This window comes from Rhinolophus ferrumequinum, chromosome 17, assembly GCF_004115265.2.
Source record: "Rhinolophus ferrumequinum isolate MPI-CBG mRhiFer1 chromosome 17, mRhiFer1_v1.p, whole genome shotgun sequence".
Lineage (NCBI taxonomy): Eukaryota > Metazoa > Chordata > Mammalia > Chiroptera > Rhinolophidae > Rhinolophus > Rhinolophus ferrumequinum.
Window position 1 is genome coordinate 46,340,243 of NC_046300.1, and position 24,837 is coordinate 46,365,079.

Below are 24,837 nucleotides of genomic sequence, written 5' to 3' on the forward strand. Positions count from 1 at the left end.
GTGCCGACAAGTGGAGTACAGGTTAAAATCTAAAATGTGCTAATCACTGAGGGTCAAAAAGTAAAATAAAATAAAATGCCTTTTCTTAAGGACCTTACAGGTTAGTTTAAGCAAAATTTAAAAATAAATGCTGTCATGAAGATTCTTGTGACTTTGTGTTTTAAAATTAAGTCCTTGAATGTTTAATACCTGTATATATGCATATAAACTAGGACCACTGGACACTTCATTAAAGAAACACTTCAACTAGATATTAAAATGTCTCACAGTTTTCTATATTCACCACGGTATAGACTGATACCAAAAAAATAAAAAATAAAAGGGAACTACTCAAATTCAACATAGACAGTGGAATTGGGAATTACAGCCCGGTTGCATCATATTTACATTTTTTGTAGGGACGTTACTAGTCAAGGATGGAGTAGACGCAGGGTAATAAAACACAGTAAATGGACATAGGTATAAATTTTTGTGAGCTGTAAGTTACAAAATTATATACATAAATTATATATCATAAGTACTCCTCTATAGGCTTTTTTTTAAGATGAATGGAAGATTCAATTCTTCCTTCTCTCCTTCCCTTAACACATATTTATCAAATGCCTTCTATGTGTCCAAAATTAGGCTAGATAACAGATCACAAGGCAAAATCTTTGACCTCATAGAGGTTACAGTTAGTCAGGAAAGATTGACATCTAGTGCAATGAAAGAAATATTGCATCTGTGAAGGAGAAGCACAGAATCCGTTAATGAGACTAGAATCCCATAATGAGCAAATCCAACTAGTTCCTGACATCTAAAAAACTAAGGCTGAATAATAGCTACTAGCAGTTATTTAAGTCTTCACTTCATTATTCTAGGAAAGTGTATTCTTGGCTATGATAAAGTATTAAATAAAAAGAAGTTCTAGACTTCATCTGAATAATAATAAAAATTACTTCATGAGACCAATTGAAATAACTGTATTAAGTGATTGGCATGAAATGCCAAAGGATAGTTCAAATGTTCTTTCAGGTTTTGAAAGTTGACATGTGTCATGATACCATGGAAGTAAAAAAAAAAAAAAAAAAATACTATTTATGTCATACTGTGAAGCAATATTCATGGGATTGTCCTAAAAATTGTCTGGCAAACTGTAAGAGTCATATCTAATATCCTTACTATTATAATCCCTAAACCAAATTTGGTTCAAAGTTCTGGAATATATTAGTGCCATATGCTATCATAGCATTTACTTTGACCCTCACTTAGAAAAAGGAGTCTTTATGTCTAATTTAGACTATTTAGGTTATTATGTTGACCTGCATTTAAAGCACGTTGGGAGTGAATATTCTCTCATTCTCTGCAATATTAAGCAGTAAATTGCTTTTGGTAATATTGTGTGTGCATCCATTCAAATAAACAGGGCAATTTCTGCAAATTTAACTGTTTTTACAAAAATCTCATCATCTGAGAAAATCACGTTACGCTCCTCTCTGAAAGTTCAACAAGTAGCAGCATTTATTCATATTTAAATCTCCCATGACTATACATGAGAGAAACATTACTGAGGTTTTTGTTCCAAACAAATTAGATGGCCCTAGTTAAAGGATGACTTCTTTACTCTGACATCATTGTCTTGATTTGTTCTATCACTTTATGATAAAGGAGAATTCACCCCATGTTCTGTGACTATGTGCTCGGTGGAGATACTTCAGGCTCCGGTTTTACAAGCAGCCTTTAGTTGAGGACCTAAGTCCCAAGTAAATTTTAGAAATAAAGTCTTTTAAAAGGATGAAGCTTGTATAGAAACAATATCATTGAATCATTAATATTCTCTAATATCTCTCTCTCTCTCTCTCTCTCTCTCACACACACACACACACACACACACTCACACACGTACACCGCATACATAGAACAAAGTGAAAAGCTCACTTCTTCTTATGCTTCTTATAAGATGAAAGCATACTAGTAAGAATAGAAAATCAGCTATTATAATATATATCCTTATAGTTCAGACCATGTTCCCAGGACTTTGTCCTTTTTGCAGAGTCATTATATAGCAGACTCTGATTTTATATCTTAACTTTTCACCAAGTGACACCAGGAAAAAAAAATGAAACCCACCACTGAACTGTATAGACAGGTCTGTATCACAGAGCAAACATTCATCCTTTTCTTTAATGAACAAGCAACATGTTTCATGTTACGAACACTAAATTTTATAACGTAGTGGGTAGTGCTCTTTGCTTTGTCCAGTACAAAGTCCAGCATTAAACTGGAGACCCATCTGCAGAAATAGAGCAAGAAGCTTTAGGTTATTATTTTCTCTTCATCATGTCTTATTACTGGCTTTTGCATTCATATTTTATATATTTGTCTAAGTCACCTCTAGCCTTATTTTGCTCGAAAAAGGATTCAAAAAGAAAGAAAGAAAAATAGTTATCAAAAACAATTAGGTATCTTTTTAGGGATTCATGCAGGCAACTGTTAATGAGTCCTACAAATCACAGCTTAACATGAGGCCAGTGTTAAGATTTCTTTTTTAATCAGAAAGTTTCTAACTGAAGTATACTAAAAATATTTCCCTTAGAAACATAGCAACTTGGACTAAAGTAGTAAATGAGACAGACGTGGTCTTTTCTAGAGTCTAGGGGACAAGACAGACAACACAAGTTTAATAATGTGATAAGTGCTGTGGGAGAAGACACTGGGAACACAATGGCATGAGAGCCATGCCATTGGAACCGGAACCAAGTGTGTGTGTGTGTGTGTGTGTGTGTTTACACCCCACACACACAGACCCACACATGTATGTTTTGAACCTAGAAATGGCTTCTATGATGAGACCTGTTCATGATCATGAGCAATCTCGTCAAAGTTGTGAAGAGTGAGAGTATTTCAGTCAGAAGGAAGAACATAAAAATGACCCAACTCTCCAGTGAATTTTTTTGAAATTAGAGCTAATGATGAGGCACACAAACTGGTGATAGAACCAGAGGTCCTTTTCACGAGGGAAAATGTCATAAATCCTGAAGACATGGCTGTGAGTATTTGACTGTCAGTCTACAGGTATTTTCTCACATGGTGTGTCAGTGTAGAGGTGGCATATCTGGGATTTACAAGCAAGGTTTGGCTCCCTTCTTTCAGTAGCAATGAGCAGATATGCCACCTCTACACTGACACACCATATGAGAAAATATACCTGTAGACTGACATGAAATACTCACAGCCATGTCTTCGGGATTTATGACATTTTCCCTCGTGAAAAGGACCTCTGGTTCTATCACCAGTTTTGTGTGTACTGTTGGTTAACTTCTGATCAATAATAATTTGGATTAGATAAATTTCTTACAAACAAAAGTAAGGGCTTGGCTTTAGCGTAAGAACAGTAAAACTACCCAAGCATACATTTTATAATCTATGTTTACTATATCCAATATTTCTATATAGGAAAGCCTGACCATTTATTGTCAGGATTGTAGGTATGAAGATTATGTCTCATTTTTCCAAATCTGCCCAGTGGAAGATTTCTGGCCAAATATTTGAATCCATTACTTCCAATTTGAACTAATAAAAACAAGCATAAAATAATCTTTTTCAAGTGCAACTTATTATAACTATCTTTCTCAAACGAATCTAAAGTTTCATAGACTATTTGTCTAAATACATTCTACTGCCTGAATAATTTATTAACTTGTGTTGGCCAAGGCAGAGCCATCACTGTTATTCCTATTCAGAGTCAAGTGCCGCTGTGATTGGATTCTCATAATTCTAAACAATTGCCCCCACGTTAGAAAGGAACAGAGAAAAAGAGGATGCCTTGAGAGGCACATTTAGACACATTTTCTCCAGTTTTCACGTGTAAGCAGTAATCCACACAATTACCCATCAATTTTAGAATATATTTTCTTCTCTCCATTTCTTCCACTAATAATTTAAGTCGCTTCAGGGCCTGTAAGGGACTTCAAAACATGCTCTTGAAAAACAACAAAGTGCTACCAAAGACTTTACAGATCTACTTCACAAGCAGTGGGGAATGTGAGAGTAGGTATATGGTGACTAGTTATAGTGTTTCTTTAAGAAAGTGTGAAAAGAGCCCTGCAAGCCACAGACATTTGAAGAGGGTCATCTTGACCATTGTGGTCTCTTCCTACCTGCCTCTTTGGAAATCTGTGTGAAGGATTCCACACCTTTCTCTCCATAACTTCCTTCAGATGCGAGAGTAGACACGTAAGTCCAGCCTAGGAACTTTACAATGTCTACCATGGCCTGAGCTTGGAAGGAATCAGGTGGAACCACGCGAGAGAAGAAGTCATAGCGCCGGTCGTCACTTAACTCGGGTGCCGTTGATGCATAACTAATCTGGGGGATCTGAAAAGACAAGAAAGCACCACATGAGAGCACACCCTCATGACGTAAGAGACGCATTTACACGTATGACAGTTTACTCAAAATACAGGACTTGAGTTCCTAAAGGATGTGTATTTTGCCAAATACCGTATATAACTAGACCACCTATTAAAAAAAAAAGCCACTTCTCAATGGCACAAAAGCATGTAGTTCTGTGCCTTGGCCTTTTGTTTTCTCCTTTGGGAAGAAGAGATGAGGATGGCATGGAATTACATAGGCCATGATGGTCAGGAGGAAATAATTTATAATCCTTCTGGCTAACATTTTGAATCATGCTGTACTTCTTATAAAATAAGAGAAACAAAAAACACAATTGCTTACCGAGCGTCTATATAGAGAATGGTTGAGGTCACATAACTCATGAATTTGGGGCTGTCTGAGTCATCTAACATTGATTTTGTGCTGATCACCTGTGAGGAAATATCTAAGCAAGCTGTATGCATTATTTAATTTATTCTTCATAAGAATATTATGAAGTAGCTCAGTAACAGCCTAAGACCCCGGCAAGGGGCTTCTCTTCCCAAGGCCTTCACCTCAGTGGTCCTGGTCTTTTAGAGGACCTTCTCAAAATGTTCGAAGTTCTCCTTGGGGTACGGCAAGGGCTGGCAGTCCTGTCTGAGGGAAACCACATGGGCTTCTGATTCCCATTTTTCTCTTTAGAGAATTCTCAGACCCTCCACTTTACATGGCATTAACCAGATGTCCCGAGGAGTTCTAGAACTTGTTCCTATGGGGATCATCCAAGGGCCCTACAGCAGAACGCCGGTTCCAGGAGGGCAGCCTGGCAAGCAGATCACTCCCCTTGGCTCAAGCATTATATTTATTTCTTAGAATCATGTGGATTAGACTATCTGAATAATTCTGACATGTTGATTTGAGCAAAATCAAATTATGTATATAGAAAGAGATCCTGAAAAAAGTTTTGCCGGTCGTCATCCCAAATACCCCAGGGAAGCGCAAAATAACCACAGATGAGAAATCTGGCTTAGGGCCTAACTTCAGGATCGCTGAGCTAGTTATTTTTATAATGCGCTGCCCCTAGTTCTTCCTCTTTATAGGACCATGCAGTAGACTAGGAGCGGTACAATTCATCAACCTCTAAGGATGATCACTCCTACAAATTCTCTCATTACTGCTTTAGAAATAATGTCTACTAGTTATTCCACTTTCATTACAGTCAGTCATGTTCTAAAGGTTTTATATGCATTACCTTATTTAAGTATCAGTAAATATGCTTTACTTACTATACTATATTATAATATACTATTATTAACTCATTTTACAAAGGAGGAAATTGAGACTTAAAGTAGAATGTGATCTTGCCTCAGTTCACAGTGTTGCAGGACCAAGAGCAGTACTCAGTCCTGGAACTGCCCAGTGCAAATGTCTGGACTCTTAACTGTGTTACTTTGCTGAATTGTGTTGCTAAAACATTTTAATAGTAAGTATAAAACAAGGAAGGACAGTAGATTACAAATCCAGGCCAATTTCTGTCCACCGCACTGAACTACTGACACACAAAAGATATTTTACAGGTCACTCTTAGGCTGTTCAAATATTTAAATGCCTTATTAAAACCTAAACAAATATATTAATAGAATGAGTTCCCTATGTTTCATTCATAGTTCTGAGGTTATAAATTTTGGGTAAAGAAAATATCGGCTGAATAAAGGCTTTGGGCAGAAAAATAAAAAGGCAGGAGGAAGTGAGGTGTTGTGGGAGAGAGGACAGGAGGAGAGAGAGAGAGACAGAGAGAGAGAGGAGAGACAGAGAGGAAGGAGGAGAGTTGTAGAGTGGGGGGAGAGAGAGACGAGAGAGAGAGAGAGAGAGAGAGAGAGAGAGAGAGGAGAGAGGAGAGAGAGGAGGAGAGAGAGAGAGAGAGAGAGAGAGAGAGAGAGAGAGAGACCTATTCTTACAGGAAACAAACTGGAAAGAAACCAAACATGTCAATACATTTACATCAATTCAACTTGTGGAAATGTAAAAGCTTCATGCTATTGTGCAGATGTCTTCCTTGCCAAAATCCCTTTCTACCTTTGAACAAGTGCTAATAAAGACACACCCAGCTCTCTACTTGAATTTGCATTTACATAGCTGCTGCAAATATCAGAATAGTGAAGTGTCCAATGGAGATGCATGTTCTAAATTTGCCCCGAATTTTAGTAACAAAAATCCTGGTGAAGTAGATTTTTTTTTCCTCACTATCATGCAACCTTTGAAAATGGTTAGTATCTATCCCTGCCATTATAAACAAGAAATACCTCCTAGTTTAAGACTCACATCCCTTTCGGACATACACATATCCTATTTCAAGTGACATTTATTTCTACGGATGCTTATAATGATGCTAGCATAAGGAATGAAAGAAAGAAGGGTTTCGTTTCTGAGATAAAATATGGCTGTATAAGAATATCCCTCCTAACAATAAGAGATGAAGAACTGGAAAAATTTATGTAAACTTTGAAACATGATGCTGTATCCTTACCTAGCCATTATGCTGCATATTTAGCTACTTATTTTCAAACCAGTGTTTAAGTGTACAGAGCAAATGTTTTGAAGAGTGTTTATAATTGGTACTTAAAATTGACCAGATTATTATTAATCATCTTTAGTGGTTAACTTCTACCCTCTCTTGATATCTAGCTGTACATTTTTTTCTGCTACTAAAACACTCCCCTCTTGCTAGTCTCCTATGGAAATGCAGAATTGATCTTTTGCTAAAGACAATTTAGTATAATAATACTTGAGCTCTAGAAAAATAGTATTCCATCTCTTTTGAGTCTTCTTCCAATTTAAAAAACTAAAACACTTTTCATCTTTATCATAGAGCCAATTTTCATTTTATTATTCTAATTTTACTTCATAAAAATTCGCCTATCACACAAAATTGGTTTTGTTATTGATGATTATCAAACAGAATTAAAACCATCTATTGTATTGTTTAGAATGAGTTTGTACTTTTCCTTAGAATATTAATAGCACATACTATTTATGAAAAATATAGAAATAAAACTGGAGAATAACTTTAATGCCTTGATCCCTGGTAATATTTTGTCATGCTTTATCATTTGTGTGTGTGAGCATGCACCTACATATTATTAATTACAAAATCCTGAGTCCTAATCTCTTTTGCCCTACCCCAACCCTTTTCATTTTTCTTTGTCTTTCTGGTTGCATATATTCTACTAAGCTACTTAACCTAAACATAACCTCCATTGTTAAATGTTTAAACATTTCTCAAGTTTTCACTATTACTAGAAATTAAAAAAAAAAATCCTGACAGCTATTCAAGTCATTGTAGACATCCGTGAGTATTTTCTTAGACTATTAGTCAAGCCCCTCCCTCACCAAAGTGGCAGAAATATTTGAGGCTCACATTTAAATATTTCCCTATATGGAAATTACTTGAGATTGTTCTCTAAGGTAAACCACAATCTATATGGTTTTTCTCCCAAATGGTTAACTACTGCCCCAGCACCATATATTAAATAATTATTTACTCTTTATTGATAGGAAAGACCATCTGCTGTCACATCTTAAATTTTTAACAATTTTGGGTCTTTGGAGTGTATTCTCTCTACTATTCCACTTTTCTGTCTTCCGAATTTTTACTACTATTATTATTATAAACTTAGAGCTTCTTAGGGCTCTATTAGTTGGAACATATACTCTCTTCATAACTGTTCTTTTAAAAAGGACCATGAGTAATCACACATTTAATATTCCAGCTGAACTTTAGCTTAAGTTTTTCAAGTTTAATAATAAAGTTTCAATAAGATTATGATGAGAATTACTTTATATTTATAAATTAATTTTCAAAGAATTGATGCATTTACAGTATTTTGTTTTCCCTTATGGAAAAATACTTATTTTCATCCATTTTGCATTTTGTTATTCATTATTTCTCTTAGCAAAATATTATAATTGTCTCCATGTAGGCCTTGCACAGTTAACTTTATTTCTAGATAATTGTTATTTGTATTGCATTATGAATGATATAAATTTTCATTTTATTTTCTATTTATTGCTGGTGTATAAAATATTAATTTTGTATATTTACTTTGTGACTTACACTCTTGTTAAAATTCATATTAATTCTATTATAATAGCTTTCAGTTTATTTTCTTGGGATTTCAGGGTAAACCAGTCATATTAAAATAATTCATTTAGTTTTCTTTTCTAATTATATCAGCTAGACTTTCCAGGAAAATAAGGATGATAGTGGTGAAATTAGCTTGTCTTTTTCCTATTTCTCTACAGTGAGTATTTAAAATTAACTAGCACTGATTCTCATTTCCTATCTTGAAAAAATGTAGTCAAATGAAAAATTAAGATTATCAGTTAAAATTTTATTTTGCCAAAATACAATCTTAGCTCGAACTCGTAGTACTATGTGTGTCTTCATATAGTTGAGAAAGTATCCCCCTCCAAAAATTCTCTTTTACAAAGAAAATATCCTCAGTTTCTCCACTTATTTCTCCAAAGACATGAATTGCAAGATGGAAAACCAGTTTCAAGTAATCAAGTTTTTGAGACAGAATAGTTCTCACACCTTAAAATTATCATTTAAAATTTAGGTAGCAGTTAACTTTCCTGATCCTTTTTAAACGTTGAAAAGCAAACAGAATAAAAACAGCAATTAAAAAAAAAAAAATCACTCTTTGAGTCATCAGATGCAACATTTCCCAAACCTGTATCTTACTCTTAAAAAAAAAAAAAGCCCAATTCACTGTTTCTAAGTTTACGTTTTTAAAATACGTATGCACATTTAAGGCCCTAAGAATTTCTAAGAGAAAGAAGACAAGGGGAAAACTATTTTCAAAAATAATTAAGATGGGCATTTCAATAACTTCCACCCTCTACACCTTGTAAAAACTTTCAAGCCATCAATAGTCATACCTCACCAATACAAGAGATTGTGATGACTGGATTCTTTTGGTGGACGAAAAAAATAATCAAAAGTAAAATTATATCTAATTAATGTCACACACCAATCACTAGGAGGAGCTCAAGGCTCTCTCCTAACCTCTCCCCAGTGTTTGCCCCGGAAAGCACAAGCTTATAGGAAGATAAGTTGATGGGTTCTTCTGGAACAGTATAGTTTTCTTTGGTTACAAGTGTCACAGCTTTCATTAAACAATCATCTGTATCATCACCTGTTTACTGGTCTCTCCTTTCTGGGAGAATACTTATTCTCATGGAGAACAACAACTTTGTTCATTATTTCATTATTTTATCACCCCTGGACAGCCCTGTCTCCACGACAGAATAGGAAAGCTGGTCAGTATTTGTGGAATGAACAAGTGAGCCAGTGAGTGAATGAATGGAACGATCCTAAAGAAAAGAATCCTCCTTCTGCCTGGTTGGAGTGGCTTCCACAGCACTTGGAAGTTACCCCTTGCCCTGGGCAGGTCTGTGCCAGGTAGCTTTAGCCATGGTAGCAATACTTTTTCTCAGCCTTTCTTTTCTTTGGCATACTTTTCCCTAGGATTTCCTTCCTCATCATTGGAATGTAGAACCAGCTGACCTTGGATGGGGCTCCAGAGCTAAAGGGACCTACGGAGGCATTTAGACTGTTCACTGTTTTTCCTCTTAGGCCTGAGATTCCACAACTCCAGGGAATGCATCCCACAGTGCCCAGGTCAGTCTAACGTTTCAAGACATACTTGGATTTATCATTTTAAACAGGGAGATTCTGCCCCTGCTGTCTCCTGTAGCTTTTCTCCCTTCCAGGAGCAGGCTTGGCTATCAGATAACAATAAGGAATTAGTGTCTTCAGTTCCAGTTAAATGTCTTTACTTTATGTGAACATTGCCATTACCAAATCAAAATAGAAAAAGAAAGAAGAAGAAAGGAAAAATGAAAAGAAGGCATATATTAAACGAAACTAGAGAAAACAATTCTATGCCATTTCTAATACATACAAAATCAAATATCATGAGTGTGTGATGCACTTTCACTTTCCAAGTGTTGACAAGATTGAACTCGTCTAAATATAATTTTATCTTATAATCACTATAAAGCCAAACACTAGGCATAGGGATCTCAAAGGCTGAGAAACACCCCTCCACACATCTCTTAGTGTCACTATCTGTCAAAATAACTTAAGACCCAAGTCCAAATGTGAACTAGATTACATTAATATAAATACTTTTAAGCCCTAATTGCCACAACTACTCCCACACAAACTTGATTCTCATCAAAATAAATTTCTAAATATTTATAGAAATGTAGAAAGCATTTCATTTATTTAGGAAAAAAAAAGATCTGCAATTGGTTTCATGCATTTTGAGCTTCTTCCTGTTTATAAGGGTAGTAGCACCTATGACAAGGTCAAGTCCCCTGAGAACTTCTTAGGTGAATGAGGGTTATGGATTCTGGGCAATTTGAGCAGCTAGGAAAGCAAACACAAAATGTACTAACTTGTTCCAGAGGGCAGTTTCTACAAAACTTGTAAAAGGCAAGTTTTGGAAGTATTATGTGCAATTAAAATAATGCTTCAGTGTACCTGTTGAGATATTAATGAACTCCCAGTAGGCATTATTAAGTTCACAGTTAGCAGTAATTTCACTCCTAGTTCTTATTAAGCTCCATTGATATGGATCCCCCCAAAAAAGGGAAAATGGTGATTAACCCTGGCAGACCCGTTCTTTGAAGCATCCTTCTCTTTCCTTTATACTATCTGTTTCCTACATAGTATCTCTGTTCATATCAGAATGGTTGGAGTTTAATTCTGATGTGGGACAGTATTTATTTATTTCAAAGTACTGAGTAATAATTCTCAATTAGTTTAAAATCTGGAGTTTCACTCAACTTTGAATTACTCATGACAGAGATGACCACCAAGTATTGCAACTCTTTTTTCTTTGCCTTTTTCTTTATACGTGTGTGTGTGTGTGTGTGTGTGTGTGTGTGTGTGTAGGCACTCTAAGGCCGTCTGGAGGTTGGAGAAATAACTCCACCCATAGCTCCAGAGCATTCAATGACAAAGACCAATAGAGAACTTGTCCTGCCAATATGGGACACAGAAATCATCAGCACACACTTGACTGGAGGAATGGAGAGAAAAAGAAAGGAAGTGATTTTTATGTCTTTTCAGGGTCCTTCTTAATCCTACATGTGTATGAATTATCTCTGGTCAGTATCCCTGTAAACCACCATTTATTGAGAAACAAAAAGTAACTGAAGACGTGTTCCTTTAACATTTCTCATATTTATTAGATATGATCCTAGATCTCTCTTTCAGGCCCCAAGAGCCAGAGTCTCATGTTTTGCACTTACAGTGTTTCCCCGAAAATAAGACCTAGCCGGACAATCAGCTCTAATGCGTCTTTTGGAGCAGAAATTAATATAAGACCCGGTCTTATTTTACTATGAGATCAGGTCTTATCTAACATAATATAATATTAAGACTGGGTCTTATATTAATTTTTGCTCCAAAAGACGCATTAGAGCTGATTGTCCGGCTAGGTCTTATTTTCGGGGAAACACAGTAAATGTCAAATCTCTGCAGAGCAGGACTTCTCGACCTCGGTACTATTGACATTTGCCATCAGATAATTCTTTGTTGGGTGTAGGGGTGGGGTGGAGAGGGGTTGTCCTGTGCGGTATAGGACGGGGTAGCAGGATCCCTGACTTGTATCACTAGATTGCCATTAGCACATCCTGCAGTCATTACAATCAAAATGACTGCAGACAATGCAAAAGAGCTGTGTGTGTATGCTGGGACTAGGGGGGCAGTGAAAAATCACTGCAGTTGAGAATCACTGGGCTAGAGGTTTGTCTGTGCCAAACGGACTATTGCAGTCATAGCACCGTGGTCACAAAGTGACAACGAAAGGAGGAGATATTTTTATTGTGTTATAGGCTATTTACATTTTACATATTTTCCTTTCTATTTGACAATCTTTCCGAATCTCAATCATCAAAGCTCTGTGTGTTTCCCATCACCTTCAATCATCTGGCCTCTCAGTAGAATACACAATGACTAAACTGCGGAAATGCTCAGTCCTTTACATAGAAGCAGATGGGAACTTCTTAAAGTAAAGAAGCCTTTTTCAGGAGGAAACAAATTAAACCCAAAGTTACTTTCTCTCTGAGAAACTATTGCTATCTTTTTTAAGTATGTTACAGTCCAAAAATCTTGATTACTCAGGATGTTTGAAATGGAGTGTTACAGTTAATTGAATATTGTAGTAAACTACGTGCTATGCTCTATGCAAATTCCAGTTTTCAAAAAGTTAGAGCACAATAAAGTGCACTTAACAGAAATGCTACTGAACACGATGCAATCTTCGCTTAATGATTCAGAATCCACTTCAGAGTCTGGCAGGGCTGCAGACACATTAATTCTCATTGTATAAGACTAAGATGTAGACGTCCCAGAAGGTGATGTTAAATCTGTGCTGATCCTTTGATTCCCTGAAAGAGGCTTAATAGGCAAAAATTCCTTATTCACTTTTTTCCCTTATAAAAAGGAAGAAAAGCTATGCTGTTTATTTTAGCTTTTATAATGGCTCACATTTCAAGCATTTAGTGGCTATCTGTTAATACGAAAAGGATAATTCATAAGATTTCTGCACAATAAGTAATTCTCTACCATTTCATTTAGATGATATAATATTGTGTCAGTAGTGTATGACCCGATTTGTTTATCTGTAAAATTTAGAAACTTCAGGTACAATAATAATGTGATAGTTCAGCTTTAGAGGATGTAACAATCTTATACACAGTGGGGGTGCCAAAAGAATGTATACAAGTGGACACTTTGGTCAGTGTTGCTCAAGCACTAATCTGCTGTAATCAGAAGTGTCTGGACGCTGATGGTAACCACTTTGAGGACCTCTTGTAATTGCAGGAGTCAAACGTGACTTGTATTCATCTTTTCTTATTGGTATATATTGAGTTTACAATTTAATAGTTTTGTCCTTTCTTAAAATGTGTATACATTTTTTGTCACGCTCTGTATATACATAGAGATAAATAGATAACCATGAAAAAACAAACAGTTTAATAAGAGAATGACTTAGGTAGTACTGCAGATAATGTACCAAGTACCAAATTTGAGTTAAGTATAAATTAGCACTTTAAAGACTCCAAAAGTTCTAAGCACATATGCACACAAACATTCGAGTTATTCCAAAATACATCTGTAATCAAATCTATCAAACCAGCCTTCATTCTGCAAGACAAACATATGTACTTCTCCATGGCCTTTTCCTGTTTTTTGTATAGATCTGAAATACCTGTTTCATATTTTTGCTTATTTAAATTCTAGCAGTACTTCTTCAAGATCAGACTGATTATATGCAAAGTGCTTTTTGGACTTTACCCTGATTCTCTCCTGCTAAGCAAAGGGTCCTCCCCTCTTCTCACTTCTCATCACTCTCTCCTGTTTGCTGCTCATCTTTCATCTCATTCTTATATTACTGTTGTATATATGCTACCAGACTCCTTGAGGAAAGAAACTATGTCTAAGTGTGCTTTTATGTATCACACCAGATAACACCATGTACACTGTAGGCCAATACATATGTTGGGATTTTATAGGTATATAAAATCATGAGTAAGGATAATTTTAACTGTAACATATTACTCCATTAATAATAACTTAAATAATAAAATTACAAAATAAGTCTGGATGTAGCTGGTTTCCAGATTGGTTTAGTGACTAAACAATGCTAGGGTGTTGGGTTTGTTTCTCTGAAGTTCTCTTAGCTCAGACTCACAAGGTCCTCCCAGGTGCTCTGTGCATCGTGCTTCCCATGATATCATTAAAAAGCGAAGGTGGGGGCATCCTGGCACACAGAGGCTTTCTCCTGTACTTGGATTTTGATCAAGAAAGATTTTTTTTTTCCCTGAACTATTCCACTCCCCACCATATTTTCCTTATATCTCATCGACTGGAATAGTGCCACATTATCTTCCCTTCTCCAAACACTGGAAAAAATAAAGATTGTCATGATTGACTTATGATTCGGCCTCTGAGGAGAAATTCCTTGTTGCCAGGAAAAAAAGAAAAATCCTAGATTCTCTTGGAGGAAAGAAGACAAATAAACGATTATTTGGCAGACAAGTAACTGTGTCTGTCCTATGGAAACTATGTAGTCACTATTTTGAATTAATATGAGTTTGATATGTTTATAGGTGTCTAAGAACCTGTATGCATTTAAAGAATGCATAATAAATCCATGAGTGTACCCATGCAGTTTTACTAACTGAATTGAGGGGAGGGTCGTATATATGTGGTTTTTACAAAGTATATTTGGTCCACAATCGTTTTCCCCCAGAATCGTTATTTTAGTCTTATATGATTATTGTTCCCCAGAAACCACTTTTGTGAAAGAAACTGATCTAAATAAATCAATGAAAGTTCACTGAGGAGAAAGCAATATAAAACTGAAGCTGGGTTTTGATCAATGATCAATGGCTATTTTTATGCTAGTTAGAGGACAGGAGGTAGATACCCCCTAGAAAAGAACCAAAGGAAAGGCATTCCTGGAGTAGAGAATGGTGAAAGCAAATGCATAGAGTAACTAAGACATGGGATTCTCTTGAAGAAAGTTTAGAAACGTGTATGGCTTGAGGATAAAATTAATTATTCCACTTTAGTTACAGCTAGAGAAAAAGACAGAGCAAGATGATGAAATAATGTTAAACCTATCTAAATTAATGGTTTCTTCTATTATAATAATTACTCATACAGATTAATAAACTAGACAAAATTTTTCTTACACCCATTACTACACTCTCGGAAGTATAGTTAGGTGATACACAACCAGAAATCCTAAGAGACACTAAGTCTCAAATACCTCAGTAATACCCCAATAATAACTAATGAAGAGGCTCCTTCACTCAGACACCGGCATCATTCAACAATGATTCAACTAGACAAAGTGTCATTGATTCTTCGACAAGGTCTCTGTGACAAAAGGTTTGCATGGCTTGTCTGAAGGCTGCTCCCTGATGTTAGCGAGAATAAGAAATTTGTTCACTTTGTTAGTAAGGATCTCCCTTGCCTGCTGATCACAGGGACCAGTGGAAAAAGCAAAGCTGGGCAATTGACTAGTTTTCTCTCAGTCGTCCTTCCTAGTTCCTAGATGGCCTTAGAAGAATAGGAAAATTCTTCAAATGATAAAGCTTTTGGAGGGGTAAGTCTTAAAGGTTCAAAATGTTAGTGAAGTTCATCCAGAGTTAATAGATCTTGATATAATTATTGTGAAATATTTGAATTTACATTAAGCAGAGCTGCAGACTGTAAGCCACTGGAGTTTCTATCGGTTTCTGTACTCACATCTTTCATTAGCTCAGCCCTCACCCCTGCCCCACCTTAGAAAGAAAGTTATTTTATCCATCTCTGTTTTAGCTGCAGCTTTGTGGACCTAGAGTCTGGAGACTGTCCCTTGGTTAAGTATGTTTGTGAGAAAACATCTCCTGCAAAACTGTCAAGATATTTTTTCAGGCTGAAGTACCCTGATAGGTTCTCTTCATTGCACATTGTTTGAAATAGTGATCTGTTCTAGAATTTACCATTTTTAATATTTGTTCCCTACATCCTGCAACTTCTGCTACCATATTACCTGCCACCATAGCATCTTCCAATTACCATGTCTGCATCTTTTTTTTTAACATGTAATTACATTTTAGGTTGACTGCTTCCTGTGGAGATTAAGGAGGAGAGAGAATATCATCAATAGCAGCACCACTTGCTGTATTTTACCAAAATTGACTCAGGAAATATTTTGAGAGGGAGCTGCTAACCCCCTCCACAATGCATGGGTTCCTACCCTGTTTCCCGAAAACAAGACCTAGCTGGACAATCAGCTCTAACGCGTCTTTTGGAGAAAAATTAATATAAGACCCGGTCTTAATACTATATTATGCTAGATAAGACCTGATTTTATATTATAGTAAAAAAAGACCGGGTCTTATATTAATTGTTGCTCCAAAAGACTCATTAGAGCTGATTGTCCAGCTAGGTCTTATTTTTGAGGAAACATAGTATTAGAGGCAAGCGTTGGCTGGACTTGCTCATTTTATCCTCTTTCTAATCTTGTCCTTTAGATACCAGATTGCAAGGATGAGATTATCTCAAATGATCAAGGATGGGGTGTCAGTGCTAAAGGAGTCAAATCTCTACTTTTACAGAGGGAAACAAAACTAAGAGGGACAAAAGAATTTACCAAAAGTCACACTGCCACAGCGTTACTGAGAGATCACCAGAATCACATTTCTGACTAGGTCCTACAATGATGCCTCCACAAATCCACAGTGTTCTATGTGTTCAGTTCCTCTGGATATTACATTTCAAAATTAGAAAGACTCGTTTTGATTTTTCAGCAAATAAACTTGTTTGTTTGCAAAAATAGAAAACTCAAAATAATAGTTGCTCAAAACTAGGTTTATTTCTCTCTAACCCAAAAATAAGTTGACAGGGAAAAAGTCCAGAGCTGGCATGGGAGACTCATGGTCACCAGGGACCCAGGCTCTCTTTATTTCTCTGCTCTACCATCTTAGCGTGTTAACTCCATCTTCAATGTCATTTAGGGCCGCGGATGCTGCTGGAGATCCAGCAATTAAGGACTTATTTCAGGCAACAAGATGGGATATGTGGAAAAAAACAGAGATACATTTTCCAGTTGGGTGAAGTCCTCATAGGGCATCTTCCCAGCTATTCGCACAACACATCCACCTATCTAGCATGATACAAAATACTCTCATAGTCACACCTAGTTATAAGAGAAGATTTTTGAAAAATGTATTATTTTAGCCATGTACATTGTTGCCCCTAATAAAACTGAGGTCTGCTACTAAAGAAGAGAAAAAATAGAAACAAAGTTGCCATCATCTGCCATAATCTGAAGGATGGATAAGAGTTCCTCATATACATGTTCAGGCCATGGATTGGGTAAGTATTATAGATGCAGCTGACAATTTTGGTTTAATTAAATCAATCTTTAACACAATTGTACAAGTAGGCAAAGAAGACATGGTCAGTGGCCAATAGTTCCCTAATAGGATATTAATCATATGTGGACTATAAATGATAAATGATCTTGGGAGTACACCTTCATTAGGATTATCCTATAATTACCCCCCCAAAAGTACGCCTATTTACATGAAAACATTCGAGGCACTAAATTGGTATGCTTTAATGTCATGACTTTATAACTTCCCAATTCTTCTGCTATGAACATCCATGAAAGTTAACCCAAGAACTTCTCTCATGCAAGACTCTTTTTAAATGTTTTTAATGTGAGCAAGTTTAATATTTGTTAGTTTGTTTTCTCCCATTTCTGCCTAAAGGAAACTTTGTGATAGTTTACTCAGGTCCCTGGGTTCTTTCCAGCCATAATGTTCCTCCATGGACTGGAAAGATAGCTTCCTTAATCTACTCTACCTTGAGCAATCAAGAAGTTACAATTCTTGATTGCTCTTCTACCAAATGCAGGAAAACACCTATATGTACAGAGGATGCCAAAATAATGTATACACATTTTAAAAAAGGAAAAAAACTGTATTAACATACACCGATAACAAAAGATGACTAGCAAGTCACGTTTGACTTTTGCAATTACAAGAGGTGCTCAAAGTGGTTACCATCAGGGTCCAGACACTTCTGATTATGACGAACTACTGCTTGAGCAACATTGACCAAAGTGTTAACATCTCTTAAAATGTTTATACATTTTTTTGGCACCCTGGTATAAACTATCACTCTAAATGAAGAAATGCAAATGTCATGACGATTGGCCCATGTGTTCTAGAGCACTGTGCTATGAGTATTAGGTATCTGGTTTCCAGCTGTCAACTTGAGTCATGTTTATATCCATGCATAGAAAGTAAAATAGAATGAAAAGGTAATTTCCCAGCAAAATGCCAAGCAGTAATGAAGATGCATTTTATTTCTTACAGTGAATGGATATACTCTGAACAAAAAGTCACAATCTAATTTGAAATGAGTTCAAGAAGATCAATACTTCAAGTATTTTCTCTTGAACATTGAAGAACTACTATGCCAAGTAAACCATTTCTTCTAACTTCTACCCAATAGTTGTCATTTTATTTTACATCCCCTAGGTTTTTTTTAAGCAAAGGACCCCATACAAATATATTTAATTTCAGACTCCTCTAGTTTTCCCTTAGCCATCTTTCATCTTTATCTCTCTAAAATTATATTGTGTGTGCTTCCTACTTAAAAGAATCCTATTTACTCAGGCTGGCACTATTATACCTCATAGAAAAGGATCCACTTTTCATTCTGATCCTAATCTATTGCCACAGTAAAATCAATAAGCATATTAAGTGGCTCTGAATTCTCCACTTCTAACAGAGAATTCACTTAAAATGTTCCAAATTTGAAATTGATCATCTGAGTTAGGCAAACAATAATGAAAGTAACAAAAATGTCAGAAAATTCCAAAGTAGTTTCTTTTGTTTTGAAAGAAAATATTTATATATATCCTATTGAGGTGTCTGTGTAGTATAATATTTACATTGTTATTTACTATTTTACTATTATTTACTGGTTATCATTTTATACTGCATTTTTGTCATTTACTATTATACAGTATATGTTACTAATGACAGATACTGTGTATGTTATATATAATTTAAAGGATACATATTCCCAGTTAGTATTAAGAAAAATAAACCTAAAAACCTTCATAATTCTAAGGAATATTCCAACTAGAAATTTTCCTGAAGATTACTGACACTGGAATAGAAGGCAGCCATCTTGAATGTAGCACTACAGAGGATGCTGAAACCCTAAGTCTAATTTGTATGAGAAGATACGGCCTGGTCATGAGAGTTAGATGCTCTGATCCATTTTCTTTGTAAGGGTGGTGATTCTATCCACATTGACCGGTCTGATCTTCTCTCAGATCACTTCTGTTCTGTGAACATGTCAATGGAGCCATCCCCTGGAAGGTGTAGAGATGTGACCTCTCCTGAGGTGTTTCAGAGAGAGAGCAGTGAGCCTATAAATATACAGTGAAGGTGGCTGCTGCCTAGAATTGCAAATGGGAGAATACCTCTCCTTTACTGCCCACTAGAATGCCAGAGTGACACCATTTTTCAGGGAGGTGATGAACTCTTGTGAGACAGTCATCATGCAAATTTGAGTAGTTTCTGGTTTCTGACCACTGCCTACCCTTGTATAACTTCTCTGAAGTATAACATTTAGATAGTTGAGTTTACTCAACTTGTTAAAAAAAGGCCCATGTGAATCTTGCTCACAATATCTCAGAGAGATGGTGCCAAAATGCATTTTTTTTAACAGACTACAAGTTCCCTGACCATGAAAAATAAATGGAGGAAAGTCACACAGGTGAGAGAGAGATATCCACTGACTGTGGAGAATGAGATTAACAAAAGATAAAAAATTTTAAGAAAGGACAGAAGCAAAGAGAGACAGAAGAGTGACAAAGAGACAGCAGGGGAGAGGGGTACCCCAAATAGCTTTATAAAAAGATAAGACTTTTTATCTTGGAATGTTTAACTTTTTTGAACTAAGGATCGTTTTAAGTCCCGCAGGATGTAAATAGTAACACAGTTCCACTCCAAACCCCACACAGTCCTGGAAACAGTAAAAGGATATACATGAAACAAAGCACTGACAAGCACAAGATGCCCAGGCATTTCCAAGCCTATTTATTCTTGCAACCACCAAACCATACACCCATCAAGGTTGACAAACCATCAGAGTTTCATATGTGACTAGTGGTTTCCCAGAACCATTTAAAACAAGCTCCACTGTCCACAGCATGGCAATTAAAAGAGCAGGGGTGATTTTCAGTTCATTGTTCTGTGTCTGAGTTCTTCACATTTGACCTCCACTGCCTACTCAAAAGTGGGAGTTTGAGTGCAGAGGTACAGTAATAAATGGCACCTTCAGAAAGGTAATTTCAAATTTCACAAAGTACCAGAGCACTGTCCTATTTTGGGATAGAAATCACTGAGCCCATCATTAGTCAAGTTCACTTAAGGTTAGAGGCAATTTGATCCACCTAAGTAACCTACTCAAATACCGTGTTTCCCTGAAAATAAGACCTAGTAAGAGCATCAGCTCTAATGTGTCTTTTGGAGCAAAAATTAATATAAGACCTGGTCTTATTTTATTATAAGACCGGGTATAATATAATATAATATAATATAATATAATATAATATAATATAATATAATATATACTGGGTATAATATAATATAATACAATACCCGGTCTTATATTTTTGCTCCAAAAGACACATTATAGCTGATGGTCTGGCTATGTCTTATTTTTGGGGAAACACAGTAGCACATCTTCACAACAGGCCAGCACCTTTGAGCTATTCCGTTGGTTCCAGGCTTTCCTGATCCTGTTTGCTTTGCAGCAGCAAAGATATTTTGTCTTTCTATTCTGCTATTTCCTGACACTGCACAGAACAAATTATAATTAGGAAACCACCTGAGGGGAAGGTGACAATTCAGTTGTCAAATTTTCATGGATAAATCCTATTTCTATCAACACAAGCAAGGCGAGCCTCTTACCCTCAAGACAGATACTTACGGGAGCCTGTTGTTAGCTGGTTCACTGCCCTGGGAAGGAAGCAATCAGGAAGATGACAGCAACAACAACTGAAAATGCGAACTACCAAAAAAAGCCCTCTCACTGGAAATATTTTCACTGCCAGCAAGTCTCTCAGACGGTATGGAGTAACGTGAAACAGCCATTGTGCAAAGCACCCCTCATCAGGCTAACAAAAGCTGTTGCATTGGCATGTTGGGTGCAGCCAAACAGGGTGCTCAGACATAAATGAGTGGCAGGGTTCAATAGGCAGAAAGTAAGCAAATGTATAGCTTGTGGTGGGGATATTTATACAGCTCAGCCTGGGTACAAGCCTTTAGCTCAGGATGGATTAAGGAGAGGTTATAACCTTCTCATCTTAAGCCATCTGTAGGCTGGCTCTAAAAATCTGTTAGCCAAAGTTTTTCTTGTTTTGGGTTGTGTTTTTTTTTTTAATTTTTTTAATCTCAGATTAACTTTTCCCACAACATGCTCTATGAAAAACCCCTAGAGTGAAACACACACACAAGGAGGGGGAATCTGACCAAAAATAAAGGAAATAGTAGAAAAGAATTTTAATCTTGGGCTAGCTTAGTATGTTTTAGATATAAAAGGCATCATTAGATTAGTATGTGGGACTGTAACGTAGATATATTTAATTATTTTAAAATATGTTTCTGTTAAATCTATTTTCTTTCTCTTCACAAAAGCTGTTCATTTTGAAGGGAAAGAACCTTGGATGGAAGTGGGTCTCCTAATAAATGACTGAACCACCTCCCTATTATTAAGGAAAAGTGTAGTTAACGTGATCTGAGAAATTGAAAAAGAGCTAAATTTTGCTTGTATCTACCCTGCCTGGCAAAGAAATTAATATTTTATCAATAATTAGTCAATTTTAATCAAAATTATTGGCAAAGAAATTAATATTTTATCAATAATTAGTCAATTTTAATCAAAATTATTCTGGGTTAATTAGATTTTAAATCTTGTTTCCAACCTCCCCAACTCTTGATTTTTCCATATAATTCTAGATCATCTAGAGCTATCCTCTTTAGAGGTAAAAGGCCCTCCACTACTACATTTCCTCAAATCTCGGCATTCTACACATCACATTTTAACTTCCCTGAAATTGGGATGCTTTTTTAATTACAACGTTGTCAAAATCAGGGAGTACTGCTACTGATCAGAACTTCTGATTTAATAATATCTTTGGCTTCAACTATACATTTAACATATCATAAAAACAATTGTATCCATCACAATCATTATATATTACACCAGAGAAGACGCAGTAGCAGGTTAAGGGTGTGGAGAAAAGGGAGAAATAGACACAACATTTCTAGATTAGAATAGACAACAGGTCATAATGAGGGCAAGACAGTAGGAAACAGAATCGGGTCCCGGACCCAATCCAATTTGTATGGACCAGGAAAATACTCAAATCAGTACTGAGTGGACTAGAGACCCCCAAACTCAGGGGCAATGGGGCCAGATAGTGAACTGATCTGCAGGAATTGATGACTAGACCAAAGTACCAACAGACAAGATTTAAGTGGCCAAGAAAGATTTTTTTTTTTCAATGAGACAAAGGGAAACCTCAATCCAAAGGCATTTATATTGTTCTTTTAGAAGCACAGGCAGATCCAAAAAATACTGATTCCCAAGTCTGCTGACACAATTACTGAGAAGCCCCCTATTGAGTGGGCAGTGAAGGAGCCAGAAAGAGAATCCCTAATGTGGTATATTCTAGAACAACCAGGCATCCATTTCCTTAAGAAGAGCACAGGACAGCCATTCAGGTAGTGTGATCCACGGTCATGCTACCATTCAAATACACCAACTTCCCCAAATCATCAGTAATCCTCATCTGAGCAGCTAAAAGAAAGAAGAATGGGTTTTAAAATTCTTGACCAAAATCACTGTGATGATAAATAGAAGTCAATTTTAATAGAGGAGAAAGAAGAAAGATGAAAAGAACACAAGATGGGCAAATCACTTGTGTGAACTGTGTATTCACCACTGGCATACTCAAAGATGCAATGTTTCTGCTTACAGTGGTTCTGATTTACCAATTTCACATTGAGCAAAGGTGCCTAATTTCCATATGTGCCTCAACAGGTTAAATGGAAAAAATTCCCAGGAATGCGTTTTTAAAGCTATTAAGTTGTTCCTACTGCTGATAGTCAAGGTTAAAGAGACGCCCCACCTCATGATAAAATTTTTGCTAAGAGCTTATTAGTTGCTATCACTATTTGAATTACCTTAGACTTAACAGCTAATTATTGTTTTTGAAGACTAATTTGTACCTAGTGGCAGGTATCTATCCCAACAGATGTTTGCTAAATAACATGTGCTAGATGCAGAAAATATTCTCCTACTATTTTCAATAATTTAAAATGTTAGCACTGAAATATCTTTTGCTCACAAGTATTTTCAAAGTAGAATAAATGTCAGATAATTATTGATAAGTCGGTCATGGTAAAATGCGTGAAAAAGCATTTTATCACCATTTTCTACAAAAGTCATCCTGGCGAAAGATGTAGTTTTACAGAATTGGTTTATATAGTTTGAAGAGCTGATCATATTAAAACATAGATAATATTTTGACTAATTCTTAATATATGTCTTAACAGTCATTTTATCTTTCAGAAAAAAGCTTTCTTTTTTAATGATTTGACAATTTATAAATTTATTATAAACAGTATTTAGCACATTTTAAATCACTACTTAGTCTTTATAATTTATGTTGTTTTTTTAGGTATTTTTACTCCATTAGTCAAGATAAAGAACTATATGTTTTGGACAAAATGTAGTAGATATAGGATCATGCTGCAGAAATGCCTGCCCAGATGTCTGTCAATGGACTGTTCCACCTCACTTTCTGAGCCACGTATACCCACAGTTTTGTGTGCGTGACACACTTCTCACCAAGCCTAGATTTTGTCACCACATATCGATATTGTTTTCAAAATTATTCATAAATTCCACCTCTGCTCCACACTGATCTTTACACTCTAGTAACTGCAGGTGCCCTAGGTCCATAGATATTCAACGCATGTTCAGTCACTGTTTGGGATAAATAATCCATCCATTGGTATTGTTTGGGAGATAGGAAAGAACCGGAAGCAGGAGGAAGAGTGGATCATGTTGCAGTCTTTGTTGTAAGAATCTCTGGGAAGCTAAATCCATACCTGAACACTTTCCATAGAATGAGCGTTTATGTCCCCCACAAAGGTCTTATGTTGAAATCCTAAGCCCCAATATAATGGTAAGAGGTATTTGGACCTTTGGGGGGTAATTAGGTCATGAAGGCAGAGCCCTCATTAATGGGATCAATGCCTTCATAAGAGAGCTCAGAGAGCTCCCCTGCCCCTTCCGCCTTGTGGTGACACAGCAGAAGTCAGCAGTCTATGATCCAGGAAGCAAGTGGGCTCTTGCCATGCACTGAATCTATCAGCACCTTGATCTTGGACTTCTCAGCTTCCAAAACTGTTAGAAATAATGTTTTGTTATTTGTAAGCCACCTAGTCTATGGTATTCTGTTACAGCAGCCTGAACAAACCAAGACAATACATAAATACCCTAGAATGGGGCATAGGTTTAAGAAAGAGTAAATCATAATGACTCCAAGGAAGTACTCACACATTCATTAATAAATCTACTATGTGACAGACAGGCAAAGTACTGTAAACAGTATTCTTTAAAATGGATGGATGGATGGACAGATGGAAAAAACACACAGTGAGTTAAAACTGCATCAAAGGTCAAAAAGCCCTGATTTCTATATGTACAGCTTGGACTCATCGTCATTTAGTCACTTCCATTTAATGAAACCTGTCACAGGGTACATTGATTTGTGGGCAAGTCCAAATAAATGATACTAGCTGTAGCAGAAG

At 36.2% G+C, this 24,837-nt stretch overlaps 1 protein-coding gene across 3 annotated transcripts in view; it reads right to left on the reverse strand.

The window, feature by feature from the left end:
• The window catches only part of GRM7 (glutamate metabotropic receptor 7), an 825,787-nt gene that overhangs the window by 564,659 nt on the left and 236,291 nt on the right, over window positions 1-24,837 (reverse strand). For all 3 annotated transcript variants that reach the window (XM_033133274.1, XM_033133273.1, XM_033133275.1), the window contains exon 2: window positions 4,140-4,356. In XM_033133274.1, coding sequence (XP_032989165.1) covers window positions 4,140-4,356 — 217 coding nt within the window. The remainder of the gene's footprint in view (window positions 1-4,139; window positions 4,357-24,837) is intronic.